Below are 19,355 nucleotides of genomic sequence, written 5' to 3'. Positions count from 1 at the left end.
GAGAAAACAGGTAACCTAAACTCGGTTTCCTTATGGATCTCCCCATTTGTTAAGGAAGATGTTAACATCCTGGGATCTGTGAGACAGGATTTATTCAGCCTGCCTGGAAGCCTGTGGTAAAGCACAGGGCTCCAAAAATAACATGTAAAACATCGCGGAGAGCATGGCTAAGGCTGGGTGGCAGAGTGAAGCTGGCTTGGAGACATCTTCCTGCATCCATGGAAGAACTGTGAACTGCAAGACCCGCCTTATAGAAACTGCCACAGAACTTCCAGGATTAATGATTTCATAGAGGATTTTTTCAGATTATTTATTTGTATTTCATGTTTATGAGAGTTTAGGCTGCATGTGTACGTCTACACAATGTGTGTGCCTGGTGCTTGCAGAGTTCAGAATTCTGGAGGCATTGGATCTCTTGGAACTGGAGTTACAGATTTGTGAGTCACTAGGAGGGATTGAATCTGAGTCCTGTGTAAAAGGGACAAATGCTATCAAACATTAAACCGTCTCACCAGACCCTTGCAAAGAAAGTTAATTCACTCCTAAACAATGCTATTTAAGTTAAAAATGTTACTTAAAAAAATTCATATGCTGGGAAAAACAATAGAACAGTTGGTTTTTTTTTAATTCGATATAATTTTTTATTTACATTTCAAATGATTTCCCCTTTTCTAGCCCCCCACTCCCCGAAAGTCCCGTAAGCCCCCTTCTCTACCCCTGTCCTCCCACCCACCCCTTCCCACTTCCCCGTTCTGGTTTTGCCCTATACTGCTTCACTGAGTCTTTCCAGAACAAGGGGCCACTCCTCCTTTCTTCTTGTACCTCATTTGATGTGTGGGTTATGTTTTGGGTATTCCAGTTTTCTAGGTTAATATCCACTTATTAGTGAGTGCATACCATGAGATAAATCACTGCATGGATTTCTGAAGTTCTGTGTGAGAGGAGACGAGGTGAAAGGGGAAAGATAGGGATAGGGGAGAGAGGACAGGTGGAGGAGGGGTTTGGGCAGAAGGGGGAGGAAAGGGGTGGGATGGGGAGAATGGCTATATAGGGCAGGAAGGATAGGGGTTGTGGGGAGAGGCTAGGGTGGGAGGGAGAGGGTGCATGAGAAGCAGGTCGACCCAAAAGACCTACTACAGTGCCACAGTGGGTCCTCCAACTCTACTGAACAAGATCAAAAGCAGCCCATAGACGAGACAGGCCATCAAGCATGGAGGGCAGGATGACAGCAGTTTCATAGTCTTCTAACAAGGTCCTTGTGTTATTCGTTCGTTTCCGGTGATAAATAAATGCATTATGATCTTTTAAAGTACAGGCAAGTGCCCAGGTGTATTTCTATCTTTTGTCATTGTGCACATGTAATGACAGTTAACTCAAATGCTGTAGGTTCCTTGGTGACAACTCTCTGGAGAATGGTTATTATGCCTAAAATAAATATGTTCCTCTCATTATCTACTTTACTAGGCTGAAATCCCCTAATTTTGGAATATCACTTTTGTGTGTGTTTGTGCATGTGCATGCATGTAGAGGTGGAAGGTTAACCTCCGATATTATTCCTCAGATACCATACACCTTTTTTATTTTTGAGACAAAGTCTCTTACTGGTATTGGAGCTCACTAGACTGGCTTTCTGATAAGCCCAGATGGTGCATGCAGTCCACCTCCCCAGCACTGAGATTACAAATGCATACCACCATGCCAGCCGTTTATGTAGATGCTGGAATGGAAGTCAAAGACTCAGGTCTTTATGCTCCCCATCTCTGCATATCACTGTATACACATACACATACAGACACACAGACACACACAGACACACACACACACACACACACACACACACACACACACACATACATATACATACACTTGGTTATAAGGTTGCCAGATTTTGGTGGGGGTGGTGGAATATTAAATGAAAGTTTAATTCCAGACAAATAACAATTCATACTTAGCATATGTGCTTTCTTAGTCATTTTTGGAGCGTGTGAATGATTTGACTGGCCACACACCATCTGAGTACAAACCTCCAAATCCCACCTATGGTCCATCGCAGACCACCTGGACACACTGTCATGTCTCACCTAGGGCTCCATAGTTCCTCCTCTCCTGGACAATGGCATGGAAGAAGCAAAGTCCAAACAACAGTTTTTGCCATATAACTGGCTTTGTACAGCTCTGGAAGAACACAGGGTCTGAGATCGGGTCATTGAGGTAGGAACGCAGAAGGTTGGCCCTGAGTCCTTTGGGGGGCTCGTTGGTCATTTTGATCCCATTCTGGAGAATGCTGACAGGAAATTTCTCTGATGGGTAGCTAGTTAGCCAGAGTCTGGAAATTCAAAAGACACAACCATTCAGAGTAATGCACTAAGATGCATTGGTAAACTAACAAAAAATAATAGCTACCATTATTAACTATCATCACAAATGACTGAATAATGAATATTTTAGACTTGAATTTACATAGTACCTACTCAAATAAACACAGACAGTATATGAATAACTATGAATGTTTTTCAATAAACTTTACATATGGACAACAAAATTTGATTTTCATATAATGGTCATGTGTTATAAAATATTAAATTTTGGGTTTTTTCCAGCTATTTACAAATTAGATGGCTAGCCATGCCAGAAATGTAATAGGCTGGATTTAGGTCACAAGTCAATCAAGTCCCTGGTCTGGAGTAAGACAAACCTGACTTGAGTTGAAAGTAAATTTGAAGTCTATCTGGTTCTACTCTTCAATATATGAATGCAATTTCTATGTCCTTTTGTTGAAAACTTCATGAAGTCCAGAAATACAGATTAGAGGAGTGAGCGGCAGTGCTAGAGCAATGATAATAACTGAATAATTGTTTTAAAAATAGTCTTGCCAGGTCCTACCTGATTGAGCATGATGCCCAGGGCCCAGGCACAGAGTAACTTCCCTAATGCTGTGCAGGAAACATGCTCTGGGCAGTTGCCTGTGAGTGGAGGCTTAACAGGACATAGCCTCAGGCCAATAAGATTGTGGGAGGAGTCGGTCTTAGATGGGACACTGCATATGAATCCTTCATTGTGAGCCCTCAAGACTCAGTTGCAGAACTAAGGTGTCTGTGTCAGGGGGGTGATGGTGGGCATTCTAGGAGGTGACCCTGAACCTGGGTTGTCTACAGAAGGGCACCCAGGCTCTGTGTTTTCTCTCCAGTTCCTGTGGTTCTAGATTGGACCTCACATCCCCTCAGAAAGCCCTCTGTTGTCTCGGTGGGCTAGACAGCAGGGACATGTAGAGAGACTGCTGGCATGCTTGGACATTGTAAACATGATTGAGAACAGTTCACACTAAGTGTAAAACTTTTCCCTCAAGGTCCATGTCAACTTTGCCAAGCTTGAATCTATAGACAAGTCCATACAAGTCACCACCCATAGCACTGTGCCTCTCTGCTGAGCCCATCACCGAGGACAGGTCTTCCTGGGTGTCCCACAGCTACAGCCTGGTCAGGCCTTTTGTATGTGAGCTTGTCAGGACACCTGACTTTGCCACTCAGCTGCTTGTCAAGGGGGACTTTGTGAGGGACTCTGTGCTAGTGAATCTGAGGCCACATGTACCATACAGAACCTCCATGAGATCATTGTCCAGATACCAGTTCTCCCTTTCTTGCTGTTCAGAACCATTCTTCCTCTGCAGCAGTTGGTGGTGAAGCTCCTCAGAAGGGCTTGGGGAATTTCTGCCTATGTATAATCATCTCCTCTACTCATCCACATTGACTATATGTTTGCGCTGACCGCAAGGTGACCTCCAGAAAATAAGATTGCACTGTTTTCTTAACATATTCTAGTAGTCTAGTGGTGATTGGACCCATTCTGGCCCCTTATTTTGGCCTCCAAGGACTACCTTATTCTAGACTCTGTGAGATTGCTGGAGTCTTCCAGGAAATCATCTGCCAGGTGTCAATTCTAATGTATGATTGACCTCTAAGCCACAGCTTGAGAGTTGTGTCTGGCCTGAAGAGTTCCAGGTTAAACATTCTAGGGGAAATTGGTTGGATAGTGAAGAAAAAGCAAGTTCACCATCTGGAGGGTCCCAAGAGAAGGAGAGTTATGGGGGTACTCCTCTGTGTCTTTTCAACTGCCCCCATCCCTTTAGCTATTGTTGGAGGGGGATGAACCGTCTGGCTGGAGTTTACACAGGACTTCTCATCCTCAGCAGAAGTAAACAGGGAATTTTCTGGTAACTGCAGCCTCCTCTCCCTCAAATTGGCAGCATTCCTGCTGAAAAAGATCTGCCTGCCTTTAACTCTTGCTGGCCTGTGATTTCAAACACAGGGACCTCAGATGAACCCCACAGAGGGCTGGGGCCTTTAGGGTAGGTACAGTGGTATTCTGTCATCATACCCAACATGGAGAAATACGCTGCTGAATGCCACATAATGTGATTGTTTGTTTATTTTGTTTTGAGACAGTCTCACTACTTAGCTCTGGCTGTCTTGAAAATTCACTATATAGACCAGATTGGCCTCTAACACAGATTTGCATGCCTCTTTCAAGTGCTAGGATTAAAGTCATGTGCTACCACATCGGGCATACTATGTGATTCTTAGGCTGCAACATCCCCACAGCTGGCCCAGTGGCCTCTGTTTTGCAGCCTCCATGGCCCAGGCATTTCATGTGTTCCCTTGGATGACACAGCTACAGGTAAGCTTGGGCTGCACGTAGAACAGGGGTGGACACAGTTCTTGTCCTTTAGGCCTTGGACAGACCCCTGTTGGAGACCTGACAAGATTATGTGGCCAGCTTCCTTCTGGACCCATCTGGCTTGCTGTCTCTGGAGCATCTGGCTTAGTCTAGTCTGTGACCCACCAATGAGCAGTAGGTTGGCTCTAAAGGAGGATATGCTCTGGCCTCTTTAGCAGCTTGATCTCCCTTTGTCCCCTGCCTCGGTTTGAACCTTCCTGTCCCCAGGATCCAGGCTCCCTTTTGGCAGTAAAGCCCCAAGAGGAAATTGAGAACAAAGTGCAAGGGAGAAAGGTGACTCATTTGTCCCTGGACCATGCCCTGTCCTGGCACAGTCCCAGGCTGACCTTAACCTCTTCAAATGATGAACATCCCTGAACAAAAGCATTTTTTTAACATCTGAAGACACGCCCTGTTTTGACCTGTTCAGGCTTCTGGTCCAAAACAAAGGAACAACTGCAACTAAGCGATCCTTAAACAGCAACCTTATTTCTTACTAAAGCAAACAAACGAAACCCCAGGGCCTTTCTGACAGATAATCTGCCTTCAAGGCATCACTTTCTCTAACAAACAGCTTTTCCCCCAGCCTGTTCCTCAGAGTCATGGGCTAACTTCTACCCTTCCCTTTGAAAACAGCAGTGCCTTCTGCCTGAAATGTCCTTCTTTGAAAACTCCTATTCATGTTATAAAGTCTCAGGCAGTTATCAGTCCTTCAGACCTGTCCTTTTTCTGTGACCTATGGGTTCTTTACAGGTATAATAAGAAATTTTAACAGGAAATTTGACACAACCTAGAGATCTGGCAAGAGGGAACCTCATCTGAATAACTGCCCCGATCATATTGGCCTGTGGCTACAACCATAAGAGATTGTCTTGATTGATGATTGATGGGGGAGCACCCAATTCTACTGTGGGCTACACCCAGAGGAGCCTAGGTTGTATAGAAAAGCATGAGCCAGAGAGAGCAAGCCAGTAAGGTGCTGTGTTCCTCCACGGTCTCTGCTTCAGCTCTTGCCCAGAGTTGCTGCCCAGAGTTCCTGCTCTGACTTTTCTTCATAGGAGGCTGTTGTAGTGAGAATCCTAGAATTTTGGCTTCTTTAAAAACACAGAAATATTATAGGAAAGTGTTTTGTTTTAATCCCACATGTGGGCTGCTTCTTGGTAACTATGATATGCCTAGTTCTCTAGCAGAAGCATGGTTTTTTGCCAGCTGAAGGTAGTGATTGTGCGACTTTTAGAATTCTGATAGTATATAAGTGCTAGAGCCCCAAGAGGTTGTTGGTTGTTCATGGGTGTTGGCTGTGGTTTGTTAGTAGTTGTGCTCGCTCTCTCTCTCTCTCTCTCTCTCTCTCTCTCTCTCTCTCTCTCTCTCTCCCCCTCCCTCCCTCCCTCCCTCCTTCCCCCCTCCCCCTCTCTGCTTCTCTCTTCCTATCCCTCCCTCCCCTCCCCCTCTCTGCTTCTCTCTCTCTCTCTCTCTCTCTCTCTCTCTCTCTCTCTCTCTCTCTCTCTTCTCTCGTTCCCTCCTCCTCCCCTCCCCTCCCTCCCTCTCTCCCACCCCTCTCTCTGCTTCCCTCTCCTCTCTCTCCCTACATCATTCTTTCTCTAGTGATGGGGGTCAAAATGGCAGGGATAAAGGGTAGGAAAGCCAAGAACCTACAAAGTAGGAAAGGTCAGCTACAGACTGTTACCTGGAAGTATAAACTGAAATAATGTTCTTGCCCATGTTGCTTTTGGTTATGGTGTTTATCACAGCAACAGAAAAGCAAAGAATACATGCCTTGGCATGATTCTTCCATGAGCTGTCTCTGCTAGCTCAAGGGCATGGCTAACCCTTCTCTCATTGTACTGTCAGCCCCCAGCATGCTGTCTAGACCTTGAGCTGGTCCCAGGGCCTTGCCCAGATGGAGCAGTATCTCACCTGAACTCTGAGTTGGTGTTCTCAGGGATAATAACCTCCTCACAGATCTTCTCTAGTGCAGGCATCCAACTTGTAGCCAGGTGGCAGTTCTGAAGGACCACCCAGGTCCCATCATGGATGGCTTTATGGATCATCTTGGCCGCAATAGGACCTTGGCCTTGACCAAGGGAGATGGTCTGTGTTTTGGTGCCTCCCATGCCAACATCATCAGCAAACTTCAGCAGACCTGAGACCAGGAAGAAAAGGTTTTGAAATAACAGTCATCTAAGATCAGATTAATAGTCATGATGCAAAAGGAGAGACACATTGACATTTTGGATTTAAAAATAAATTTATCAGCCTCTGTTCACTGCTAAATCAGTATGTCTTTTGGTGAAGCTTTAGATATCAAGGAGATCTGGCAAATGGAACAACAGATAACTCTTGTTTAGCATTTTCTCTAAACACACAGACTATATATTATCATCATCATCATTATTATTGTATATCGTCGTGGCCATCATCATCATCATGGTGATCAAGGTCATCGTCGTCTTCATCATCATCGTCATCATCATTATTGCTGTGGTTATTGTCATCATCATCATTGTTGTTGTTATTCAGTGTTTTCTGCTATGTAGGCCAGACTAACTCAAACATGTGATCCTTCTCCCAAGTGCCAAAATTACAAATATGCCCCATGATGCCCGAGGGCTCTAGCTTTGCATTCTTAAGGAGCAGGAAGCTGGAACTAAGAGTTAGGTATAAAGTCAAGATCCTTAGTGGGCTGTGATTTCAGACCTAAAAGGCCAGAACTCTGGCTCCCAACTCATGGGAGCTTGCTACTGAATTGGAACTGTGGTGGAAAAACTGAATACATCTCCAGAGAGAAATCAAAACAAGTTCATTCCACATGGAAATGAGAGACGTGAATTCACAGTGATCTCTAGTTGGGGAGTTCCTAGCTGAGAAGTTTCATATTAAATTAAATCCCGAGGGCACCAGTATCTACATATACAAAGTTGTTTTGTTTTGGGGACACTTGTAAAAATGAACTTATATGAAGTTTCCACAAAGTAACATACCTTTGGTTAAAGAGAAATCACTATAAAAATATAAGCCTCACTGTGCAATTTATCATGTAACATGATGAGGGATAGTCGGCATATAGAACAATCAGAGTTAATACTCCAAGGATTAGGTATAGCCTCTGAAGCAGGCCAAATGATGCTCTCAGCTTGTTGCTGTTTCTCTCATGACTGTGACTGCAAGTTAGTCTTTATAGAGGAAACTAAGTTAAAATAACGTCTTTAAAGTAGATCCAATTCAGTATGGCTGACTGACGTCCTTCTAAGAAGAAAGTGGGGTGTGGGGGAGGCATGGATGCACAGCGGGAAGACCACGACAAAATAGAAGTTGGCCATCAATAAGCCAGAGAGAACTAGGAATGGCTGTTGCACATCTGCAAATCCCAATGGCCTGGAGGCTGAGGCAGAAATATCACAAATTTGTGGTGAGTCTGGGCTACATTGTGACTTCCAAGGTAGCCTGGGCTAGAAAGACCCTCTCTTAGATTAAACAAGCAGAGTCCAGGGAAGAATGGTTCAGCATTTCAGAGCACTGGCTGCTCTTTCAGAGGACCCAGGTTCAATTCCCAGCACCCACACAGTCCCAGGGAATCCAATGTCATTTTTTAGCCTCCAAGAACACAGGTGCTGCATACATGTGGTACACAGCCATACATATAGGTAAAACATCTACACGCATAAAATAAATTTTGAAGCAAAGCAAACAAATACACTAAGTCTTAAATGAATTGCATTACTTTTAAGTAAAAACAAAGATCCAAAGAAAGAGACCTCAGAAGAAATCACCTCAAACACCTTGGTCTCAGACTTGCAGCCTTGGTAACTGTGAGAGGATAAATTTTGTTGTTAACTCATTAATCCATTGTACTTTTGCTATGGAGCCTTAGCTAATTAATAGCATAATGAAATTACCATGGAAGAAATAACGTGAAAAATAAGTAACAGTGCGATATAAACCACAAAGAAACTTAGAATTCTCTTTTAAATAATGAACAAATTTGGAACAGATCAAATAGAGCTATTAGGCTGGGCATGGTGGAACACCTTTAATCCCAGTTCTGGGAGGCAGAGGCAGAGGCAGAGGCAGAGGCAGAGGCAGAGGCAGAGGAGGCAGAGGAGGCAGAGGAGGCAGAGGAGGCAGAGGAGGCAGAGGAGGCAGAGGAGGCAGAGGAGGCAGAGGAGGCAGAGGAGGCAGAGGAGGCAGAGGCAGAGGCAGGCAGATCTCTCTGTGTGAGACCAACCTGGTCTATATATCAAATTCCAGCGCAGTCAAACAAACAACTAAACTCCAAACCATCCAACCAACCAAAAATCAAATGGAACTTATAGAAGTAGATAAAATCTCAAAGCTCTGATTAACAAAGTAGACTTGTGTAAGAAATAAAAGCCGGGTGGGGACACACACCTTTTATCCCAGCACATGGGAGGCAGAGGCAAGCAGATCTCTGAATTTGAGGCCAGTTTGATCTACAGAGTTCCAGGATAGCCAGGGCTACACAGAGAAATCTGCTTTTTTTTTTTTTTTTTTTTTTTTTTTTTTGGTTTTTTTTTTTTTTTTGTTTTTGGTTTTTGGTTTTTGGTTTTTGGTTTTTTGGAGACAGGGTTTCTCTGTATAGCCCTGGCTGTCCTGGAACTCACTCTGTAGACCAGGCTGGCCTCAAACTCAGAAATCTGCCTGCCTCTGTTTCCCAGAGTGCTGGGATTACAGGCGTGAGCCACCACCACCTGGCTGAGAAATCTGATCTTGAAAAACAAAAACCAAACTGAGGGGGGGGGAGAGAGAGAGAGAGAGAGAGAGAGAGAGAGAGAGAAGAGGGAGGAGGAAGAGGGAGGGAGGGAGGGAGGGAGGGAGGGAGAGGAAGAGAGAAAGAAGGAATAATGGTCCATTTTCAGTGTGAGAGCTCATCACTGAACTACTGGTATACATTCACAATATTACCTCTCACACCCCAATTCTTCCTAGTCTACTCTGGAAGTTGGTAGGGCACTGCCTCAATATTCAGACTTCTGGTAAAGAAGAGAAAGAATGGAGCATCTGGTCTTGTGGTGGTGGCACACACCTTTCTTTAATCCTAGCACTTGGAGACAGAGGCAGGTGAATCTCAGAGTTCAAGGCCATACTGGCCTATAGAATGAGTTCCAGGACAGCCAGAGCTACAAAGAGAAACCCTGCCTTGAAACAAAACAAAACATACAAAACCAAAAATCGAGAATGGAGTACATGTGTTTCTTGCCCTGTGTGAATTATATTCAGAGTAAACCAAAGAATTGATAGAGGAAAATTCTTGTCTAGAGAAGAGGTTCAGCTAATGAATGTGGAGGGAAGGAAAGAATTAAAATATGACCACATCGCAGGCCCTAATGCAAAAACAAATGCCAGAAATTATATTTAAAGTCTGCTGATGCTACTAAATCAAAGGTTGTCACAACAGAATTACCCAAACAAAAAAACTTTAGAAGACAGGGTGCTTAGATTCACCCTTAATATTTTAATCTAATTAGTCTAGGACACAACAAAGCTTTTCTTAAAGTTCTCCATGTAACTCAAGGACTAGTAAGATTGAGAGCCATTCCATGAGATGAGAGGATGATAGGAAACCTAAAGGGAAAAGGTGGAGGTTCCAAGAGCTGGCTCCCATGACCATATATGATAGTGACTGGCCTACAGATAGCTTGTACAATCACATCTGGACCATGGATATCTCCTATAATTATGCCTGACCCTACAACAGTCCTCTTTAAAATGTATATGAGTGTTTTGCCAACATATATGTACCTGTACTACATGTGTGCCTAATATCTAGAGATCTCAGAAGAAAGCATCCTGGAAGTGAAGTACAGATGGCTGTGAGCCACTGTGTGGCTGGGAACCAAACCCTTGGCTCCTCTATAAGAACAATAAGTTCTCTTAATGACTGAGCCATCTCTCTAGCCCACTACCAACAGTTTGTGTGTGCATGGCAAATGCTTTACCCATAGCTATTGCTACAACCCACCCTTACTGTATTATAATGAAAATTTAAGAGTTATCAACAGTTAAAAATGGGTAAGTTTTCCATCTCTGGATTCTTTTGAAAAATCTGATGATCTTGTGGTTCTGGGTTCACTGCCCCAGATACTGTGATCCCAGGTGGTGCTGAGGAGTGACTGTTTCTCTTAAATGAAGTTTTCACTTGCCTTATTCAGTCAAATGCTTTGCTTAAGCCAGGCCTTGTGGCATTAGTCTGTAAGCCCAGTATTTGAAAGCCTAAGGCAGGAGGAACATTAGTTCAAGGCCAGTCACAACAACAAAAAGGGGAGAATGAATAGGGAGAAACGAAGGAAAGAAGTGTGGACTACTATAGTTAGTTGTCTTTCAACAGAAGGCTAGCTAAGTTTGAGACTCCTGCTATCAACCACTAAATTCTGAGCATTCAGTATTTCTCATACAATGTCCTGCCCTTACCTGCCATTGGGTCTGCACCTGGAGACAGTATGAAAATCAATGGTGCACAACAACTGGAATCATTGTAAGATCCCTGGAGATCAAAGGTTGGGGCTTCGATGAATATCTTTCCCATGGTTTCACAGATGAAGTCTTGAATGGCTGGGACCATCTTGTCAGGCCGCAAACATCGCAGGATTGCCATCTTTTCCAAGGCTTGAAGGTACATCCAAGGCGTAGGTAGTAACTCTTCTTGTGGCCAGGCTGAGTCATAGATTTCCTTCCATTCTTTGATATTTCGTGTCATGTCATCCATCAGACCTTTTAGTTTCGGTAAGGAGGAAGCTCGAACAACCTCACCCCATGACTTCTCCGATAACCATTCTGGAGCTGGGTTGGGGAAAGGATTGTCCAGGGCTACACCTCCAGTTAGAAGGAAGTACCAAACTTCCTCATCAATTGCCTTTTTTTCCTTCAGGAGACCTATGGTCAGGAGGAGGGAGAAAAGCAGCTTGTCCTTCTCAAACAGTGAGCGGCATACATTGTTATAAATGCTTAGAGTGAAATGTTCAATGATGTACTCTATCCGTAGATCCAGCTCGTCACTCTTGCTGCTATTTGCTAGGGACTGCACATAGAGGTTGATGAACCATGTCAGAGAATACTGGTACATAGGCTCAATGTGTGCTAGGTCAGAGATACAGAAAAAGATGGCAGCAGAATGAATAGCCACAGGCTTGTAGCCCATCCGGGTCTCATCAATTTGGGTTTCTGTCACAGATGCTATTTCTTGCTTCTCAGAGATTTCCTCAGACAGAACTTTCGAAGAGGACAAAACTTTGATGGCTGTCTCATCTTCGAGGATGTTGCCCTCGGACAGGGATAGGACCTCCAGAATTTTATCTTCGATTTCCTTTAGCTGTTTCTTATTCTCAGCACTTTCTAAAATCAACTTGTTCTTTTTCTCTTCTAGCTCTGGCTTCTCCTTGGCAGCTACAATACCAAGGAGTTGATCTTGGAGACCCAAGGGTGTGATCATGAAGTTGAGGAGACACACTTTCACGGCGACTTCAGGGAGATAATGTGGATTCCTCAGACGAGTGGTTATATAGAACTTAAATTCCCTTGAATATTCAATAATATTTTCACCCAGTCTCATGTACTCCACCCCTTGCTGTTTGAATGTTGCCTTGAGCAAGATGGGTTCGATAAAGGCATCCAGCTCTTCTCCAACATTTTCCAACAAGACAGGGGTACCAAACTGCAGGGCATTTTCCAGAGTCCTCACGTAATTGGTATCAGAGAACTTGATGACAGATAACTTGTTTGTTTTTTCCATATTCTTCACCCACTTATTGGCCTGTCCCTGAGGATCAATCATTAAGGGCCAGCGTCTGGAATTGGACACAATGATGCCATTGTCAACAGAGAAGGAGTCAACAGGAAGTCCTGCTATCTGCCAGGCACGGATTTTTATGGGATCCCCTAAGGTGTTGCTGAGGCTGAAGTCAACAGAGCCTGGGATGACCTTTTCCTTACAGGAAACCAACCATTCATTTTGGCATTGGGCCCGATAATCCACCGTGAAAGCACCCAGGTAAGCCACAGTCCCAGAGGACAACAAAACGTCCCCTGTCAGGTTATCATAGCGGATCCCCAGCAGCCGGGCAGCTTCTGTCCATCTGTCCTTCTCTCCGCCAAGACCACTGATCAACTTCTCTGCCCTGATGAGCTTCTGGGAGCAGATTTCTATATTTTCCTCCAGCGTATTTTTCTTATTGTTCATCAGTTCAAACTCATCATTCAGAGCTTGGAGACGGTCTTCCACCAGCTTCAGCTCTGCCCGCTTCTGGTTCAACTTCTGCATCTGTATTTCCAACTTCCCCTCAGCCTCCCTCAGTCGTTCCCGTTTGGGAGCCACCACCTTGGCCACTCGGTCATACACTTCCATGGCCCTCACCCACTTGCACAGACCCTCACAAGCAGATGACACATTTTTAATGACAGCTGGCTGGAAATCAGGGTGATCAATAAACCTTTCCCGGATCCGCTTCATGACCACTGAAGGGATGTTGTCTTTGTCGTACATCTTGAGACTTTCCAAGAACTTTAGATCTCCAAGGATCTTTCTTGACACTCCCCAGTAATCTTCTATCATTTTACCTGTCCAGCATAGGAAACATAGATGTTTTGAGACATTATGATTGAGATGTACAATTCTACATGCTACTTAGATATTGGGGAAAGGGGTGAACGCCAAGCTCTTAATCGGTAGATGCAGGAAAATGTATCTTTTTCATCTGTACTCTATTTTCTGGACTTGGGTCTTGAAGGACTTTCCTTCAGTTCTTCCATGATCTCAAGTTCTTTGCCATGAGCCCTTTGTCTATACTATAAGTAGCAGCTAATTGGATCCAGACTAGCTAGACTTCAGGTTATGTTGACTATCTATCTATCTATCTATCTATCTATCTATCTATCTATCTATCTATCTATCTATCCTATCTATCCTATCTATCTACCTACCTACCTATCTATCTATCTATCTATCTATCTATCTATCTATCTATATTGAGACAGTCTTAATAAGTAAGTCCATGCTAGCCTTATATTTGCTTGTGATCTTTCTGCCTGTGAGCTTACTGGGTGCTGTGATATGAGCTGAATGAATTCCACCTCTGATTTCTTTATCACTGGAGAGAACCACAGAAGCCACACCCATGAGCCTACATTTATTTACAACTCTGGGAGGCAGGTTGGATGAAATGTAGCCAGTTCTCCTGTAAATAGACAGTGTAAGTGAAGAGGCAGTGGTCTTAGAGAAGGAGTGTGCTGGCTTAATATCAAGACAGGAAGCCACCTACAGTCAGGCCAGAAACAAAGTCAGGCCCTCTTCTCCTCAGTGCCATTTCATTCAACAACCAGGCAAGTGATTTTCTTTCTTTCTTTTCTTTCTTTCTTTCTTTCTTTCTTTCTTTCTTTCTTTCTTTCTTTCTTTCTTTCTTTCTTTCTTTCTTTCCTTCCTTCCTTCCTTCCTTCCTTCCTTCCTTCCTTCCTTCCTTCCTTCCTCCCTCCCTCCCTTCCTTTCTTTCTTTTTTGGGGATTTGGTTTTCTCAAGACAGGGTTTCTCTGTATAGCCCTGGCTGTCCTGGAACTCACTCTGTAGACCAGGCTGGCCTCGAACTCAGAAATCTGCCTGCCTCTGCCTCCCAGAGTGCTGGGATTACAGGCATGTGCCACCACTGCCCGGCTGTGATTTTCAATCCTACCCTGCAGCTGTGCTCCTCTGACTGACAGGTTAGGGACAATTTGAGAGCTTCTTTAGCTTATGGTGCATGCCAGTTCAGGGCTCATGATGAGAACCATACTTGAGACAATATGGAGTAGAATGTACCGATCCCATAGTATAAGCACATCAATCAGTCCAGTATTTCCTGTGGAGGACTTGATTTACATTCTGGAAGATTATCTGCTTCATTTAAATTCAAGGTACTCAGAGCTAACGCAAGTGCTCTTTTGTTCCATTCCATTATATGCACTAAATTCCCAGGGCTTAGCGAATAATGTACGTGGTTTACTGACAGGTTCTGAGCTGATAACTGGAGACCCACAGTAAGAACCGGCATTCATAACCTGGACATGTTCTATCTTAGTGGGTTTCAACTCTGCCTATCTACCTTAGAAGCACCCAAAGAACTTAAAACAAACAAACAAACAAAATCACCTGGCTTCAGGTTGCACCCAAGACCAATGAAATACATGTCTTTAGAAATGGGGTATTGGAGCGGGGCATTAGTGGTGCACGCCTTTAATTCCAGAACTTGGGAGGCAGAGGCAGGCATATTTCTTAGTTCGAGGACAGCCTTGTCTACAGAGTAAGTTCCAGGACAGCTAGGGCTATACAGAGAAACCCTGTCTCAAAATAAAATTCCTTAAGTAGGCCCCTGGCCTCCACAAGTGCATACAAGGCTTGGTGGCAAGCACACAAACACACATACAAAGTCCAGGCCTGTTTTGCCATTTCTCATCATCCTGTTGCCCTAAAGCCAGCCAGACAAAAAGGAATGCTAAGCAAAGGGAAGCAGGGCCCAGAAGCTGTCAAAGGAGGGGTTAGGGGTTTCTAGCATTTCAGAAGGAATGCAGACTAGCAGAGTTCCTCCAGGGCAGGACGGCTCAAAGAGCAGGCACATTTGAAACTTCACACGCAGCTGAAGGCACTACTTGTAACAGAAAGTCCTCTATGAGAATCTCTGCTCTCTTGAAACTTCTCATTACCTATCCAGGCTAACCTCAGACTCCCGGTCCTCCACAGCACAGTGCTGGGATCAGAGTTGTGAGCCTGGCTGTCTGTCTCCCATGTCTGCCTCTCAATTTTCCCCCTCCATCCATTTGCTATTCTTTTCTATGTCTTAATCCCTGCACCCTTTTGTTCCTGCCTCTAGCTTTCCATTTCCAATTACTGTTTCTTCCTCACTCCAACCACTGTGTGCATATGTGCATGTGTGCGTGTGCTTCTGTCTCTCTTCTTCCCACCTTACTCCCTTTCTGTGTCTTTGTGGTCCGATGGATGGTTCCTCTGCTTCTTTATCTCCATTTCTCTCTCTCCTCTCTCCTCTCTCCTCTCTCCTCTCTCCCCTCCCCTCCTCTCTCTCTCTCTCTCTCCTCTCTCTCTCTCTCTCTCTCTCTCTCTCTCTCAGCATTTTTACCTCACTTTGTTTAGTTTTCCCCTCCAGAACACCTCCTGTTTTTCTTCCTCTTCCCCTTCCCTCTTCCTTTCTCTTTCCCTCCCCTGCTCTGTTTTCTTGTTTCGGCCTCATTCTTTCACAGTTCTTTCCCTTGTGGTCACATGTTTGTTGATTCAGTATTATTTGTATATGTGTGCATATGTACGTGCATGAGTGACCGTGTCTAAGTGATGCCCGGGTTTCTATTTCTCCTCGCTCTCCTCCCCCTCCTTTCTGTGTGTGCTGTTTCTTGTTCTCTCAGTTTCTGTCTTTCTCTTGTGTGTGATCACATACATGTTTGTACCACCTGACCTCCATATTTGGTCTGCAATCTAAGGCCCCGATGAAGTTTATACCTCACAGAGATACCTGTATTTTCCCAGTTGACTGAGCGGCTAAAGGCTGGTAGAGAAACATTTACGAGGGAGCTGGGGAGCTGGGGAGCTGGCTCACTTAGTAAAATGCTCACTGCACATGCAGGGAGACCTGAGTCTGGATCCCAGCACCTATGTAAAATGCCAGGTATGGCAGTGCACACCTGCAGTCCTACTCAGAGCTGAGGAAGCAGACGACAGGAGGATTCCTGAAGCTTGCTGGCCTGCCAGTCTAGATGAATTGGTAAGCTCTAGTTTTGGTGAGATCCTTTCTCAAAAAATAAGGTGGAGAATGGCTTGAAGACAGCCAGTGTCAGCCTCTAGCCTACACACTCATGTGCACATTCACCCTCACACACACACACACACACACACACACACACATCCCTAAAATCTTTGAACACATATGTACATGCTGATACATCCAAATTCCTCTAAAACACAAGGGGCCTGGAACAAGATGGCTTGGATTCAGTTGGTTACCGGAGCCACTGGGGTCTGGCTTTCTCTCCGGCTTCAGCCCCTTCATGACGCAAATGCTCTCCATCACCAGCTTGACAGGGCCTGGTGGGTTCTGCATGGACTTCACCAGCGTGATGTCAGCTGGGTTCAGGGTGTCGAGGGCAGCGAGGGCAGCCTCAAGAGCTGGCATGGCCTCAGCCAGGTCTCCCTCACATTCATTCTGTGGAGAACAGGAGCAAAATGAATGGGTGATCAGTGCTCAGTACACAGGAAAAGGCAGAAAGGTTCTCTGTGACCAGATGCCCTTCAGGTCAGGGCCTCCCCCTGGGAGTTCTGTTCTTGAAGGCTTGCTTGGCTCCTCATGGCTGCAGTTTGGATGTGCTGAACTTTTGAGAACCCATTTTTGTGACCTTAAAAAAAAATGAGGCATTGCTCAAATTAGGGCAATAAATATTTTTTTCAATTTTTTCAAATATTATGTTTTATGTGCCATGAGATGTTTAACCTCAGGTATTGTGAAATATATAAAAATTGTTGTAGATTATGGTTACCTTTCTATGCTGTATAGCACTGGGATTAATTCTTCCTAATGGACCTACTCTCCAATTCCTAAAAAAATGGATTTTTTTGTGTTTTGTTTTTTTCACATTCATGTTTGTGTGTGTGCATGCATGCTTACCTCTGAATGTATGGGAAGGCCAGCGGACAACCTTTGGGGTCAATCCTCATCTTCCACCTTGTGTGAAGGAAGCCTCCTATAGTTCATCTGCTCCAGAACATCTGGGGATTATCCTGTCTCTGCTTCCCATTGTGCCCTTGGGGCGCTTGGAATGTTATTGCACCTGGCTTGACCTCAGCCTCCTGAGCATTCTTGTTGTTGTTTTTGTTGTTTTGTTTGTTTGTTTTAAGACTCCTTCCTGGGTATTCATATAGAAAACATCTAGAATGTTTGTTGATCCTGTTCTTTAACTTTTATTTTTGATAGTGCTAGGGATTGAGTTCAGATAAACACTCTACCAGCTGAGCTACATCCCTGACACTTTGGTTATTTTGATGATGGTATCGCCTTGTTAGCATATCTAATCTACATTTGTCACTTTCATTTTAAACCTATAATTTCTCTCTGAAAAAAGAAATTAATCAGCAGTTTTGAACAAATTCCCCAGAGATGGGAGGTGGCTTCCCATCCATTGATCAGGGTGGGTTGAGAGACCATCAGGCTTAGGGTAAACTACAGGAAGAAATGAGGTAGAAGGGTAGCAGGTCAGGCATGTCGGAATGAGGGTCCAGAATGTGTTGCAGATCCTCAGATGGGCTATGGTGGAGTCAGGGACAGAGTCAAGCCTGGGGACAGGGTAGACAAGCTAAGGATGGAAAACAGAGATGGTAGCTAGAGTTGTGTCAGAGTTGGAGGTTGACTAAATGTGTGTGTTTCAGTCACTGTTTGCTAAACGCCACCTATTCATTAACATTACCTAGCTTTTACTATTTGCTAATTTTTAAATTTTACTTCTCTCTCTCTCTCTCTCTCTCTCTCTCTCTCTCTCTCTCTCTCTCTCTCTCTCTCTCTCTCTCTGTATATGTGTGTGTGTACCACAGAGATCATATGGATGTTGGAGGACAACTTGCAGTAATCAGTTCTCCATGTGGATCAAGTACCTGAGTCACCAGTCCCTATTTGTTAATTTAAACATAAAATCAATATAATGTAACATCATGCATATATTAAATAAAATGAAGCACCTTTGAACCAAATAAACATCACATTAAGTGAAAGAAGCCATCTGCTACATGGCTCCGTTTCTATGAAGTATTCCGAATGGGCAAATCTACAGAAGCGGGTGAGTAGTCACCTGGAGTTGAGGGGAGGAGGAGTGGATGCTAAAGGGAATACATTTTCTTTGGGGGTGATGAAGATGTTCTAGAGGTTCATAGTATTAATGTTTGCATGACTCTGAATGTACCGAACCATAATGAATTCCACAACTTTTAATGGAAACCATTAAAGGTATGTACATTATATTTCAATTTTTTAAGAAAGAAAGAAAGAAAGAAAGAAAGGAAGAAAGAAAGAAAGAAAGAAAGAAAGAAAGAAAGAAAGAAAGAAAGAAAGAAAGAAAGAAGGAAAGAAAGAAAGACAGAAAGCTTGCTTGACACAATAGGACTTCACAACTAAGAGGCCTCTTCTGGGTTAGTTAGTAACACAAATTCTATCATAGAAAAAAAATTCCCAAAACACGAAATGAGTTAGTCAAAGTCACACAGTAGGTGAGTCACAGAGCTGCTTCTGGAGTCTCACTTAGTGATTTATCTATTAGTTCACTGAATCTTCAGTGACCATACAGTTATTACTGACGTGGAACTTCACAAGAGAAGGTCAACTGTTTGTGGCACGGTCTTTCTATGCATCCCAAAATGTCCTTAAATGTTCTGTGTAGCTCAGGTTGGCCCTGAACTCATGACTTTCTCGCCTCTGCCTTGTATTATGTGTCTTTGTAACACTTGAGTTTATTGTGGATAAGCAAACAGAATAAAAGTTATTTTTCCTTCCTCAGAGCTAGCTATCCCTCCACACTTCACCCCTTCATGGAGTCTGGCACCTCTGCTCCTCTTCCTAAGGGACAAAGCTTGGCTTGCAGCTCAATTTTGCTGCAAGCTGGTTTGTCAGGTGGCT

At 44.1% G+C, this 19,355-nt stretch overlaps 1 protein-coding gene across 1 annotated transcript in view; it reads right to left on the bottom strand.

Annotated features, from left to right (window-relative positions):
- The window catches only part of Dnah3 (dynein axonemal heavy chain 3), a 171,495-nt gene that overhangs the window by 14,444 nt on the left and 137,696 nt on the right, over positions 1–19,355 (bottom strand). The window contains exons 51-54 of the mRNA XM_052175029.1: positions 16,703–16,901; positions 11,143–13,284; positions 6,631–6,856; positions 2,082–2,326 (exon numbers count right to left, since the gene is read on the bottom strand). Of these exons, the coding sequence (XP_052030989.1) occupies positions 2,082–2,326; positions 6,631–6,856; positions 11,143–13,284; positions 16,703–16,901 (2,812 nt within the window). The remainder of the gene's footprint in view (positions 1–2,081; positions 2,327–6,630; positions 6,857–11,142; positions 13,285–16,702; positions 16,902–19,355) is intronic.

The sequence above is a fragment of the Apodemus sylvaticus genome, chromosome 1, assembly GCF_947179515.1.
Source record: "Apodemus sylvaticus chromosome 1, mApoSyl1.1, whole genome shotgun sequence".
NCBI lineage: Eukaryota > Metazoa > Chordata > Mammalia > Rodentia > Muridae > Apodemus > Apodemus sylvaticus.
Note: the sequence above shows the minus strand (reverse complement) of the source record. Positions and strands in the feature narration are given on the sequence as shown.